Source organism: Convolutriloba macropyga, chromosome 5, assembly GCF_964194025.1.
Source record: "Convolutriloba macropyga chromosome 5, txConMacr16.3, whole genome shotgun sequence".
NCBI classification, from domain to species: Eukaryota; Metazoa; Xenacoelomorpha; order Acoela; family Convolutidae; genus Convolutriloba; species Convolutriloba macropyga.
Genome location: NC_134472.1, coordinates 50,487,194 through 50,501,977, shown reverse-complemented (window position 1 = coordinate 50,501,977; position 14,784 = coordinate 50,487,194). Strand labels below are relative to the sequence as shown.

Here is a 14,784-nt window from a genome sequence, read left to right as displayed (position 1 = left end):
GAATGAAAATAATTAGCATTCTTGTTTTTCACAATCGGGTTATGGGCATCAGTGGATTCTATTTTCAGCAATCTACCGTGCATTTTTTCGTTAAATGAAGTTTCCATTGTGACCTAATACCAGGACTATTTCTTATTGATTGAAAACACTCGAATTGTGTTACCGGTTTTTTGCTGATAATGTTACGAATATTTAAACTATCTCTTTAGGAATGAGGAGTTTGATTAACAGCAAAATTGAATGAAAATAATTAGCAACTTTTTAAAAATTTATTGTGTCACAGTCCCATCTTTTGTTTTTCCATTCTTGTTTTTCACAATCGGGTTATGGGCATCAGTGGATTCTATTTTCAGCAATCTACCGTGCATTTTTTCGTTAAATGAAGTTTCCATTGTGACCTAATACCAGGACTATTTCTTATTGATTGAAAACACTCGAATTGTGTTACCGGTTTTTTGCTGATAATGTTACGAATATTTAAACTATCTCTTTAGGAATGAGGAGTTTGATTAACAGCAAAATTGAATGAAAATAATTAGCAACTTTTTAAAAATTTATTGTGTCACAGTCCCATCTTTTGTTTTTCCATTCTTGTTTTTCACAATCGGGTTATGGGCATCAGTGGATTCTATTTTCAGCAATCTACCGTGCATTTTTTCGTTGAATGAAGTTTCCATTGTGACCTAATACCAGGACTATTTCTTATTGATTGAAAACACTCGAATTGTGTTACCGGTTTTTTGTTGATTTGCGTCGCAGCCTGACTCTGATTATCTTCCACAAATTTTTACAAAGAATACCTCAAAAAGTCCGTTCTATTCAAACATCTCTATCTCTGGTTAATGTATCAGAGATCATGTCACTTTAGACTTGACATGTCTTGAATTAACTCTAAGATCTTGGTCAAAACTAGACTCGAGACTTGTCAATTCTATGCCAAAGACGTGATTAAGACTTTAGCAAGTCTTGGCAAGTCTTCACAAGTCTTAAGACTTAAAACAAGACGTGTGCAGTACTGGTTTGTCAATTCAAGATGCTCTTTTCACTGAAAAAGTATTGATCAAGACTTGAAACTGGTTCCTGGAAGTGTCGATGACTCATTAATGACATCTTAATATCGATGACTTAATATTGATGTCGAGTTTTTGAGGAAGAACATTTTCACATTTCACTTTTATCTTCCTCATTCCAGTATCCTCAGTCTTCGTTTAAGGTTGATTTACATTTACCGCGAAACTATCACTGAAGTCATCTGAAAACAGTCATTTGTAACACAAAAAGTGATTAATGGTCTAATGCCAAACATAAACGCAATCAAGACGTATTAGCGTATTCTAAGCACAGCAAAATAACATCGAGCTGCACAAAGCTGCGGATACATTTTTAATTTTTTAACAGCCGCACAGCGATAGCTGGTGCTATTATTGGCCTTCTCTTGGTTTTTTTTTAAATTCAAAGAATTTGATTTGTATTGGGGCGCTGTCTTTTTTTTTAGGATCTGTTGACTCATTTTCATGATTTTTGAAGTCAAATTAGAGTCGTGATTTTGGTCACGCTGGAACAGGAAATGGAGCGAAAAAGCTAGTGGTTTTGCGGCGTGAATCTTTTTCGCTCTAATTTTAAAGTAGAGTGAGAAAATGATGTTTGAACAAAAATTCGGTTTCTCGGTAGTGGTTTTTTTGTTCACACGCGGCAATTTCACTCTGATTTTTACTGTTTTTTCGATTATTTGGACCGGATTTTTTTCTAAATGGTTTTTCCAATCCATTCACGGCTCATTCTAGACCTAGTTTTTGTTCCGCAGTTTTTTGGAGTCTTCAGGCTATGGCTTCTGTGTTTTATTCACATATTTTTATAACAACAAGTGTAGTAGAACAATGAGTGGTTTGATTGTGTAATTTTTGCACACTAAAAAAGAAATCTGTTTACAAAGGAAAATTCGAAGGCTTTTCGAGAAAGCTCTTTCTCATTTTGTCTGTTTTTGTTTATTCAATTCCTATAATGCAAGTTCAGGACTTGTCCTACTAAGTTTTTTACTACAGTAAACAAAAGAACAACTTTTTTAAAACTTGAAAAGTTTTTGAGAGAATTGCGATGGTCCATCTGAGGTTGCTAAAAAGACAACGAACAATCTTTTTTTAATAATTGCCTGCATGTTGAGAGTTTTTCAATTCACATCTCTTTTTTACTCAGCAATGTTATAGATAAATTTTGGAAAACTGAGGCAACTAATTTTGTATTTCTGCGCCGTTATTTACTATCCGTACAGAATAAAAAAATCTAATTATTACAATTTTCTAACAACATCTTATGATTACAGAAACCAATAGTCTTGCAAAATATAAAAAATTTACTTTGACAAAAATGTTTTACTGAGAACAAAAATTGCCAGCCGTTTGAAAACATTGGCAGTTGATTCTGTAAGATATAATTTTTTTTGCATTTCCCTGATAGATTATTGATCAAGACTTGATACTCGCTCAATGAAATGACTTTCAGTTTTATTTCTGCTTTTGTTAGCCGGCGTCATCTTCAGATAAAAGTGAAAAGAATAGTGTGCCTAATATTGCGTCCTGAATTAAGTTTAGTACTTAATTTTGTTTGTAATAAACTCCAATGACGTTAATAATAAACTCCAATGAGTATATTGTTTGTAATAAACTCCAATGACTGCTTCAGGCCAACTCAGGAAATTTTAAAATTTTAATAAATTTTTCACACAATTGTTTCTTCTCTGAATATTGTGCGCTTATTTCTTACGCTTCTGAGCGTTTTGCAGCATTTTTTCTTCCTCAGGTTTGTATTTGGAATTGGTCTAATAGTACTTTTTGAAGAATTAGAAGTTTTTTAAGAGGTGCATCTTAAAATGAAACGAAACAATTAATTTTCAAGATTTTGTCGGTTCTTTGCTTTTGACTCTGTCAATTGTTATTTACTTTGTGTGTATGTCGTTTGTTGAGTTTTGATTGGAAATTGATCAAATCAAATTATTGAAGAATATACAGATCGAATATTGTGACGCTGGGATATAAATTTTTTTAAAAAATCAAATTTTTAGATAAAATTTTAGAGAAAAGTGTTTTCAAACAAAAATTTTAAAAAACTTTTTGAATTGGATCTTTTTCTAGGTTTCTTTTCCTTATTCAAATCCTGTAGTGCAGTTTTAGGACTTGTCGTGCTATGTTTTTTAACTTCCACAAACAAAAACTCGTTTAATTCAATTTAATTTTTTTCATAGTTTGTTTAACTTCGAAAAACGGGATTAAACCATTATCCAATTTTAGATTTCCCGTAATTAAATTTTCTTCTTATTGCTTTCAGATACCCGGCCTCATATTAGTTGATAATGTTACGAATATTTAAACTATCTCTTTAGGAATGAGGAGTTTGATTAACAGCAAAATTGAATGAAAATAATTAGCAACTTTTTAAAAATTTATTGTGTCACAGTCCCATCTTTTGTTTTTCCATTCTTGTTTTTCACAATCGGGTTATGGGCATCAGTGGATTCTATTTTCAGCAATCTACCGTGCATTTTTTCGTTGAATGAAGTTTCCATTGTGACCTAATACCAGGACTATTTCTTATTGATTGTAAACACTCGAATTGTGTTACCGGTTTTTTGTTGATTTGCGTCGCAGCCTGACTCTGATTATCTTCCACAAATTTTTACAAAGAATACCTCAAAAAGTCCGTTCTATTCAAACATCTCTATCTCTGGTTAATGTATCAGAGATCATGTCACTTTAGACTTGACATGTCTTGAATTAACTCTAAGATCTTGGTCAAAACTAGACTCGAGACTTGTCAATTCTATGCCAAAGACGTGATTAAGACTTTAGCAAGTCTTGGCAAGTCTTCACAAGTCTTAAGACTTAAAACAAGACGTGTGCAGTACTGGTTTGTCAATTCAAGATGCTCTTTTCACTGAAAAAGTATTGATTAAGACTTGAAACTGGTTCCTGGAAGTGTCGATGACTCATTAATGACATCTTAATATCGATGACTTAATATTGATGTCGAGTTTTTGAGGAAGAGCATTTTCACATTTCACTTTTATCTTCCTCATTCCAGTATCCTCAGTCTTCGTTTAAGGTTGATTTGCATTTACCGCGAAAGTATCACTGAAGTAATCTGAAAACAGTCATTTGTAACACAAAATGATTAATGGTCTAATACTAAACATAAACGCTATCAAGACTGCGTATTCTAAGCACAGCAAAATAACATCGAGCTGCACAAAGCTGCGGATACAATTTTAATTTTTTAATAGCCGCACAGCGATAGCTGGTGCTATTATTGGCCTTCTCTTGGTTTTTTTTACAATTCAAAGAATTTGAATTGTATTGGGGCGCTGTCTTTTTTTTAAAGATCTGTTCACACATTTTTATGATTTTTGAAGTCAAATTAGAGTCGTGATTTTGGTCACGCTGGAACAGGAAATGGAGCGAAAAAAACGAGTGGTTTTGCGGCGTGAATCTTTTTCGCTCTAATTTTAAAGTAGAGTGAGAAAACGATGTTTGAACAAAAAATCGGTTTCTCGGTAGTGGTTTTTTTGTTCACATTCGGCAATTTCACTATGATTTTTACTGTTTTTTCGATTATTTGGACCGAATTTGTTTTCTAAATGGTTTTTCCAATCCATTCACGGCTCATTCTAGACCTAGTTTTTGTTTGAATTAAATTTTCATTTCTCGCTAGTGGGTTTTTTGTTCACATGCGGCATTTTGAGATGGTGGTTTTTTCAATTCACTCATAATCAATTCTAGGTCTAGTTTTTCTGTTTAGTCAATGAAAATTCTTTGAATTGTACGCCAGGACTTGTCCTGCTATGTTTTTTTATTTCGTCGTCATGATTTTTGTTACGACCATATGACGTCACAGCCACTTTTTGTTCATTCTTTCATGCAATTTCAACTGAATTGCATGTGTGACGTCATTTTTCGCTCTTAGTGGAGCGAGTTTTTTGTTCATGCGCGTGATTAAATTTTTGGTCACACTTGACTTACCTCACTCTCAAAAATGACTTCCTCACTTTGAAATTGACTTTTATTTACTTTAATTCAAAGAGATAAGGTCAAATGGGTGTGTGTCACTCTATATGAATGTTATTTGAGATCAGCTAATAACTTATACAGATTTTTAATCAAAATATAGCAGATCAGCCCTCAAGGAAAAGACGAATTTTTTTTTGGTCTGTCTTTTCTACTGTTTTTTAGACTGCCGATTTTCGAATCTATTGCGGCTATTTTCTGGCAATCTGCCAGCTATGTTTTCTCATTTTCCACTTCTTGGTCGGATTTTTTATTACTACCTAGGCTGAGTTAAGCCATATTGATCACATCCATTCATGCCAAAAACAGCTAAGATCAAATTTAAGCTCCTTTCAAAATATTATCCAACTTTCTGGTGCCCTGGTAGAAACCATTCAGTCAAATGTCATTTGTGATCCGAAGAGCGGTTTTATGAAACGCCTTTTGCGCAAAATTCCAAAACAACAATCACGCATAATTAGTGTTTTGCTCCGTTTTAAATTACGGCATATTTTCATTCCGTTTTCAGGCGTACCCAATCAGAAAAAGTAATTCTGACAAAAATGATTGAAATCGCAGTATTTTTTTTTCATTAAGTTACTACCGTAGTCCAGATCTAGACTTAAGAAAAAACACAAAAAGTCTAAGAGGGTGGGGGATCAATATTGACCAAAGATACACACCTAGGTTCTTATTTAAAGTCCAGTAGAAGTCTTTTCCTAGGAACATATTGTCGAGCATGGTCCTTTCATGAGTTGAGCAAAAGTCTTTTGATAGGGCCTTTGGGTCAAGCTCGGTAATTTCATGGGTTTTTTGGGTCGAACATGGCCCTTACATGGGTTGAGCAAAATCTTTTCAAAGTCTGCTTTTTTGCTAATTCGGAAAAAAGTTTTCTTTCGTTTGATGCTTCATTAAATGAAGCAGCAACGGAGCAAGACTTAACAGCATTGTACCGCAGCAGTCCAAATTAAAAGAAATTCGGAAAGCTGTCAAAGGTCTTTTTTAGCAATTCTTAAGATAAAGCGATTATCACAGCTGGAGAATATTGCCACATTAGTTTGATTGTAATGACCTTCTTCCAATTAACCATGATGAAAATGTGGCGTTATTCTGTTGCTTTCCCTTCATTATTCTTTGAAAACTTTTGCCCATGAAAAAACTTTTTTAAGTAATGATTTTACTTTTGCTCGACGCAATTTTTACTCCTCAAAAACTTTGGTTTAAGAAAAGCCAGTGCCCAAGTATTTTGGTCTAGACATAGATAAAAGTGGAAAAAAACGCGGCTGCCTTCAAAAAAAAGAATGCAGGAGACAGTGTTGAAAATATTTCAGAAGAAGGATCCCTTCAGCATAGCGAGTTCTGTGCAATAGCCAGTCTTGTCTTTGTTTGTAACCGTCATATAAATTTCAACGCGGATATCACTCAAATGAAACGTTACCGTTTGTTTTATCTCAATCAATTTTTTGTATCGTTTTGGGTCTGAAAATTTTCAGAGCGTCTTAATATATCTATCGTTGAGCTCGGAGAATAAAGAAGAAAAGTGATTTTTCTTTTTGGGCCCTTTCATCCACCCTAATTTTTAATCGTTTGAAGTTAAAATTTTTTACTCCCGGCATATAGCTCTCCTAGCATATAGAAATTACGGATCTTTCTATTTCGTATTTTTAACTCCTCGCATACATTCCAAAAATTTGTGCTAGAAAAAGTTTCAGATCCTATATTGTTGATCTTTTTGTTTTGTAAAATTCAACTAGTTTACGATATGGAACAAAACCAAAAAAATTTTGCAGCTGTGGTTGTCCATCTTAGCGCCGAGGTAGACTTTTCATTGAGCAAGTCATAAAATTGCCTTGATATTTTTCATGTTTTTTCTTTCTCCAATCGAAGGAGTAAATCGTTAGTTCGTTAATGATAAGACTTTTGATAAGAATTTTGGGCAAAAAAAGGGTTTAGCTGATTCATCCTGTCAAACATTTGGGCTTTTCACAAGAAAAGTTTTTGCTTTCACAGGAGAAAGAAAGAAAGTTGAACGCCAAGGCGACGAGAACGTCGGAGATCAAACAATTGCAAAAGATCCTAAGATCCGACTAGAGAAGGTGAAGATAGACGATAACCTTGCTGACATGCCTAAAAGAGGGGCACCTGCTGGTACTAAAGGAAAGAAGAAGAAAAAGAAGTTAAAACAAGACCCAGACCAGGTTGCAATTTAGTTCCTTGGAGGAATGCATACCCTTTTCTCCGTTTTTTCCATTAATTTTTCATGGCCAAATGTAGCCATAACTCTTGAGCTCCGTTGAGTATACATTCAGAATCAACTCACATTTATGCGCAAGGATGTTTTAAATCGACGTAATTTTAACTATTTATATCCTATTTTTACATTGTTCCACGTATTTTACTAGTATTTTTCAACTAATACGAATTGATGTTCGCTCTATCTAGAATCAACAAGAAGCTAAAAAACAATTGGATGGTGATGATGTTGCGTCCGGGGTCTCAGGTGACTCCGAAGAGAGAACTCTCTCTGACATCCTAGAAGACCCTAACTTAGGTAAGCTACTGTTCAACTTTTGATATCAACTCCTTTTTGACGCGGTTCTGTTTGGCAGCTCATTATTCTAAGTGCGCAACGCACCTTTTAGGATTAATCAGTATTCGCAAAAAAATTTTAACTTAGTTTCTCTTCAGAAAGCGAGGACGAAGAGCACAGACGAGCTTCCAGGCGTTCTAAAGACCGGAAACATGGTGGTCTAGATGTAGATAAAAGTGAACAAGACGCTGCTGCCTCCGGAAAGAAGAAGACAAGAGCCAGTATTAAAAATATTTCAGATGAAACATCCCCTCAGCATAGCGGGGTGAGTTCTGCGCAATAGCCAGTTTTGCCTCATATAAATACCAACGCGCGTTAGAACGAGGATATCAGTCAAAACGAACCGTTACCAATTGCTTTAAATCTCAATTTTTAGATTTTTTAATTGCTCTCAAGCAAAGTTTGTAGCAATTATATTAGTCCTGTTGGTCTTTTCATTACGAATCGAAGAGGAGTATTGGTTTTCTTAAGGTTTTTTAGGAGCTGTTTTTGAGAGAGCGAGAAATTGATGGGTGAAAAGAAATTTTTTTGTTCACGTGCGGCTTTTAGAAGCAGTTTTTTGCAACTTTTGATAATTATGAGGTTTGATTATGATATGGTATTAGTTATAGGGGTGTTTTGATACGAACTGAAGGTTTTAAGTAATCGATTTCAGTTTAATGCTAATTTGGAGGTTTATGATCAGTTTTGCTGAATTTTAGACAAAAATTAATGATTTTTTGCCTGTTTTTTGTTTTAATTCTTCAAGTGAGATTTGAATAAAAGCTTGTTGCTTAAAGAATAATCAGATACCAATTGACTAAAATTTTCTTGTTATAAATCATTTTTTCTTAGCAAAATTGACAAAAAAAATTGAAAAATTTTAAACCATTTTTCTTATTTTTTGAAGTTTTTTTAATACTAGACAAGTTTTTTAGCCTTTTATGGCTTGCCCATTGTCTTGCCAGCTTTTCATTGCTCTAATTGCAAAGAAATTTTTTTCGGCTTTATGTTTCCTTATAATATTAAAAAGAGGTCTCAAAGTTTTTCTATTTTTTTATCAATTTAGTTTTGAATGCTTTTTCTATTCTTCTTTAAACTTCCTATGGCATTTATTGAGGTTCAGGGTTCACAATAGTTGTTCTAGTTCTTTAGTCATAAGTATGGACAATTTTCTATTTCAAGTCGTTTCCGGAGTTCTTCCGGCTATGTTTTTAATCAATTTTATTGGATTGAATTCTGAAGCAGGGAATGAACAACGTGAAAAATTTAGAGTGATTTTGTTGCTGAACAAAATGAAAAGTGGAGCGAAAAGAAAGTGGCTTTTTGTTCATATTGCTCTTTTCTAGCGAGAAATTGAGTTCTGAAAAAAAAATATGTAAGCTAGCAAATGTTTTGTTCACGTGCGGAATTTTGTTTCAATTTTAGGCTGGTTTTGGTAGTGGTTTCATCTGATTTTTATGCTAATTCATAGAATTTTTATGTATTTTGCTGCTTTTTGGGCTAAATTTATGCACAAATTTTTGACGGTTGTGTTGTTTTACTGCCTAAAATGGGTAATGAAAAAAACTCTATTGCTTGAGCAATTTTTAGATAATAAGGCGCTACAGTTTTGTGGACATGAAGCATTTTTTTGTTGAGAAATATAACAAAAAATGGCGAAAACTGAAATCATTTTTCTGAGTTTTTTCAGGTGTTGTCATTTTTTTAGAGAGATTTCTCAGACTATTATGAATCGCCTACTGTTTTGCGAGCATCCGGATACCCTATTGGCTGGAAGGAAAATTTGTGTTTGGATTTGTGCTTTTGTATTATTCAGAAAAATTTTAACTTTTTTAAATTTTGTAGTCCAAGTTGTTTGAAAGAGCTTATTTTTTCATGATTAAGCTTCAAGAATTTTTAAAAACTTCACCTACCTTGTAGTAGGTACTAATTGTTTCGACAAATGATTTTGGCAGAGGGATCTCATTTTATGACAAAATTTCATCAGATTTCTTATCATACTTTAACAGATTCGATTTTTTGTTTTTACTTTTTTGTTTTATGGTTTTGTTTAAGAAAATAATAAATTAGTGGCGACACGTTTTATCTGATGAATAATTGGACGGAGATTTCCACTTCGAGTCGTTTCCAGAATTCTTTCTGCTTTTTTACCCGAATTAATATTTGTTCAGACGGCATTTTGACCTAAAAGCAAAAGAGAGGAGAATTGCCGTGTGAACTAACTTTTTCTGAGCCAAAGAAATTTTTTGATCATGCGTTTAGATCAGTGAATTACTCTTCGACTTTGAGAGCTGATTGTTGACAGAATGCCGCAAATACATCACCATTTTCAACCGTTTTTTGTCCAATTTGCCCCATTTTGTCTGCTCATAGTCATAGTCTTGTTTTCCCCAAAAAATTGTTTTTCATAGAAGCATTATTATTTTGTAAACCTCTGAAATTGATACCAAAGTGTTTTTGAGAGTCCGATAATGCGTTTCAAAGTCTAAAGGGGCACATATATCCCAGTTTTTTAAAGAAAATTGTTGCTTTTCCGAATTCATTTCTTCAATTTTGGATGTTAAGGCGGATTATTTCCCCTGTATAAGACAAATTAACTTTGATATTTTATGCATTGATTGCATCTTTCTAACGTGAAATAATTTTGTTCTATAGAAATGTACACATGCCGGCCTAATTTTGGCAGTTTTTCGTCAAATTTCTCTCAGTTTTTTTACTGTTTTTTGGATTTAAATACTAGAAAAGGTCTTTGTGGGCATTGTCATGGACTGAATTCACGTTTACTATTATTCGATTAATTTTGTGGTGTAGTATTTGATATAACTAAAGATTTTTTTCAAAATTGCAATTTTGAAAAAAAATTGACATTTTTATTGCAAAATATTTTAAAGTTTTCAATGTTTGAACTATAATTCTACCTTTTTATTTTTACGGACGGTTAGCTACATAAGTTAAAACTAAATAGGGAAATGTAATTAATTTAGTACTTTTTATCTTCTCGCAAAAATCAAGACGAAGTCTCGTTGTTTTTCGTGTTTTCGTTTCTGTCCTTATTCTCCTCAATCTAGCATATATCAGTACCATTTTCTTGAGACATTTAGTGCATATCAGATCTGCTTTTGTTAGTTGTTAAAAAATAATGACTTTGGTCTTTTTCTTAGTTTTTTTCCTGTTTTAAATTGATTTCATTTGACATAGTGCGGCAATGAGAACGTCTTTAAAATTATTTTTAAACACTTTTACTGATAATTACTTTCTAAGGTTACTACTGGGTTGTTAGTTTTTATTCTATGTTTTTTTGCACGTTTAATCTATTTTTTTGACTTTGTCGAGATTAATTTATAAAATTTTCATCTGTTTTGCTGATTTTAGAGTCGTTTTGCGATTGCCTGCCCCATTGCATCATTTTGTTGAACTTATTTGTAAATGAATTAAAGCCTCATGACTGTAGGTTGTTTCCTTTTCGAAGGATACCAGTTTCTCCTGCTGCGAAATTGTCTCCTTCTACGCATTTTCACAAAAAAGTGAGAAATTTCACAAAAATTTCATTCTAATTTTTTCTGAGCTCATCAAATCTTGGCTGCTATTTTGTGATTGGGTTATTGGTTATCATTGAATAAAACAACGGTTCTGTTTCGTGTGTTCGATTCAATGATAACGTTTTCGTTCGTCAATTGAGGTTGGTTAAAGTTTTTTCAAGACATAGGTTCTTTTTATGACCATTTTAATAAGTTTTTGTTTGGTAACCCAAACAAAAACACTTGAATTTATACTTGAATTTTTTTGAAAATTTTCTTTCTTAAAACTCTCCAGCCTCAAGAGCCCCAGAACCTTCTGTTGGGTTTTATAATAGACAGCTACAAAGTTTTTATATGAAACGGATTGTTTTTCAAGTTTTAATATTACGAATTCAAGCAATTTCTTTAAAAATAATATTTCCATTTTTTTTTCAATTTTCTGAATATTTTGATATGAGTTTTTTTTCAGGCGCCAGGGGCCCGGGACCACCTCCGAGGTTTGATAATAAGCTACTGTATAGTTTCAGATGTAAATGGAATGGTCTTCAAGATTTTAAGTACTCAAGTTTTAGCAACTTTGATAACATTTAAATTTTTTCAAATTTTGTAAAAAAAATTTATAATCATGTTTCCAGCCTATGGATTTTTTTGAGCCAGTGAAGCTGTTTTAGGCTTGAAGTAGGGATACTGGATAGTCTCTTGAGAAAAGGAGATGATTCTGACAATATTTGAATATAGAATTTCATCAAAACTCTGATGAAGTTTGCTTTTTTAAAATTTTTGAATTTTTTTGTCCTTTTCTGAGTGTAACGATCATTACTGGCTAACGAAAAATTTTAGGTCTTGCATAAGGGTTTCATGACAGAACTTCACAGACCAAAAATGTTTTGACTGCAAATTCTTTTCACTGCATTTTTTTTTTTGAATTTTGCAAATTCTGTTTATTCTATATGATTTGTTACTAACAAGGCTAGAAAACTAGAAGTTGAAGAGTCGAATCTCATCATAAAAAATATTTATAGCTCTCTCTCTCTCTCTCACTCTCTCTCTCTCTCTCTCTCGGTTGTGTTTTCTTTCCTTCTCTTTCTCGTTCACGTTTTATCCCTCGCACAATCTCTCTGTCTCTCTCTCTCTCTCTTTCTCTCTCTCTCTCTCTCTCTCTCTCTCTTTCCCTAACTCTTTTGTTGATGCCGCACTTCAACTGCTGTTATGTGGCGTGATGTCATCATCCATTTCCCTCACCTCACGCCCCTTCCATTAAGATAAGGCAATGTCAACTAAAATGTGGCTAGCTACTGACGAAGCCAACCACTCCCTGGTCGTTTGAGAGCAATTCGCCCGACGTTAGTTAGTTAAGTTGGTATTTTTGGGATTGTTCCGGATCTGAGAGGTATTAGAGCGTTTGTGATCATCTATATCGTTGAGCTTGGAGAAGAAACAAGAAACGTGATCATTTCTTTTAGGAACTTTTCATCCAACCTTTTGTTTCCTGTGGTTTCTGACTACTTGATGCGCTGGCGGCATGTTGAAAATTTTGCGGTCATTGGTAAAGAGGATAGGGTGAAATCTGAAGGTGGCAAAAATCCTGGCTCTTGTCAAATAATTGATTCTTGGTGTGTCTGACAATGCGTAAAATTAAGCATGGATTAACTCTAAAACTCCCTCGTAGAAATCACATGAATAATCGCGTCATTTTTCGCGTGAAAAAGATAAGTATCGTGTGATTTTTGTACGAGAAAATTTTCCTCCTTCGATGTAAAATTAGACAATTTGTCGAATAAGTTAACGTATGATGAAAACTCTTTCCTGATGCAGGAGTTTTTTGGCATATGTTCTAATAACTCAAAGAATTAGAATTATTTTGTGGCGCTTTGCTTTTTATGACTCCACGAAGAAGAGAATTGGTGGAGCGTCTTTTTTATCAAAAATATTCTGAAATGTCTTTAAAACAAGATGTAAAAATCAATGCCGCACTTGAAAACTAAATGTTTAGGTTAAATGTCTTAACAAAGAACGAATTGAGGAGCAGGGAGAAGAGAGTGTGATATTCTGATGCCTTTTTTTTGAGTGAGTGCAAAAACGTTGATGTGATAAAATCTTTGCAAACAGCGCGAAATTCTCTGATTACGTGTTTCTTTTTGGGAACAGTTTTTTATTCATAATTTACTTTTGTGGGCAGTGTAATTATATTCAAAAATAATGAGGAGCAACTAAGATTACTACTGGGCTGTTAGTTTTTATTCTAATTTTTTTGCACGTTTAATCTATTTTTTGACTTTTTCGAGATTAATTTATAAAACTTTCAACTGCTTTGCTGATTTTAGAGTCGTTTTGCGATTGCCTGCCCCAATGCATCATTTTGTTGAACTTATTTGTAAATGAATTAAAGCCTCATGACTGTAGGGTTGTTTCGTTTTTGAAGGATACAAGTTTCTCCTGCTGCGAAATTGTCTCCTTCTACGCAATTTCACAAAAAAAGTGAGAAATTTCACAAAAATTTCATTGTAATTTTTTTTTCAAAAATGAAGATATTCGTGTGCTCATCAAAGCTTGGCTGCTGTTTTGTGATTGGGTTATTGGTTATCATTGAATGGAACAACGGTTCTGTTTCGTGTGTTCGATTCAATGATAACGTTTTCGTTCATCAATTGAGGTTGGTTAAATTTTTTTCAAGACATAGGTTCTTTTTATGACCATTTTAATAGGTATATATTTTGGAAACCCAAACAAAAACACTTGAATTTATACTTGAATTCTTTTGAAAACTTTGTTTCTCAAAATTCTCCAGCTTCAAGAGCCCCAGAACCTTCTGTAGGGTTTTATGATAGACAGCTAAAAAGTTTTTATATAAAACGGATTGTTTTTCAAGTTTTCAATATTACGAATTCACGCAATTTCTTTAAAAAAATATTTGCATTTTTTTTCAATTTTCTGAATATTTTGATATGAGTTTTTTTTCAGGCGCCAGGGGCCCAGGGACCACCTCCGAGGTTTGATAATAAGCTACTGTATAGTTTCTGAAGTAAATGGAATGGTCTTCAAGATTTTAACAACTCAAGTTTTAGCAACTTTGATAACATTTAAATTTTTTCAAATTTTGTTAAAAAAAAATTTAATCATATTTCAAATCTATGGATCTATTTGAGCCAGTGAAGCTATTTTAGGCTTGAAGTAGGGATACTGGATAGTCTCTTGAGAAAAAGAGATGATTCTGACAATATTTGAATATAGAATTTCATCAAAACTCTGATGAAATTTGCTTTTTTTTAAATTTTTGTTTTTTTTTGTCCATTTGTGAGTGTAACGATCATTACTGGCGAACGAAAAATTTTAGGTCTTGCATAAGGGTTTCATGACAGAACTTCACAGACAAAAAAATGTTTTGACTGCAAATTCTTTTCACTGCATTTTTTTTTTTGAATTTTGCACATTCAGTTTATTCTATATGATTTTGTTACTAACAAGGCTAGAAAACTAGAAGGTGAAGAGTCGACTCTCATCATAAAAAATATTTGTAGCTCTCTCTTTCTCCCTCTCTCTCTCTCTCTCGGTTGTGTTTTCATTCCTTCTCTTTCTCGTTCACGTTTCATCCCTCGCGCAATTTCTCTCTCTCTCTTTCCCTAACTCTTTTGTTGATGCCGCACTTCAACTGCTGTTATGT

The 14,784-nt window shown here is 33.3% G+C and overlaps 1 protein-coding gene across 1 annotated transcript in view; it reads left to right on the top strand.

The window, feature by feature from the left end:
* LOC142340404 (uncharacterized) overlaps positions 1 to 14,784 on the top strand; it is a 141,283-nt gene that overhangs the window by 40,498 nt on the left and 86,001 nt on the right. Inside the window, exons 13-15 of the mRNA XM_075390982.1 lie at positions 7,044 to 7,231; positions 7,476 to 7,584; positions 7,722 to 7,888. Of these exons, the coding sequence (XP_075247097.1) occupies positions 7,044 to 7,231; positions 7,476 to 7,584; positions 7,722 to 7,888 (464 nt within the window). The remainder of the gene's footprint in view (positions 1 to 7,043; positions 7,232 to 7,475; positions 7,585 to 7,721; positions 7,889 to 14,784) is intronic.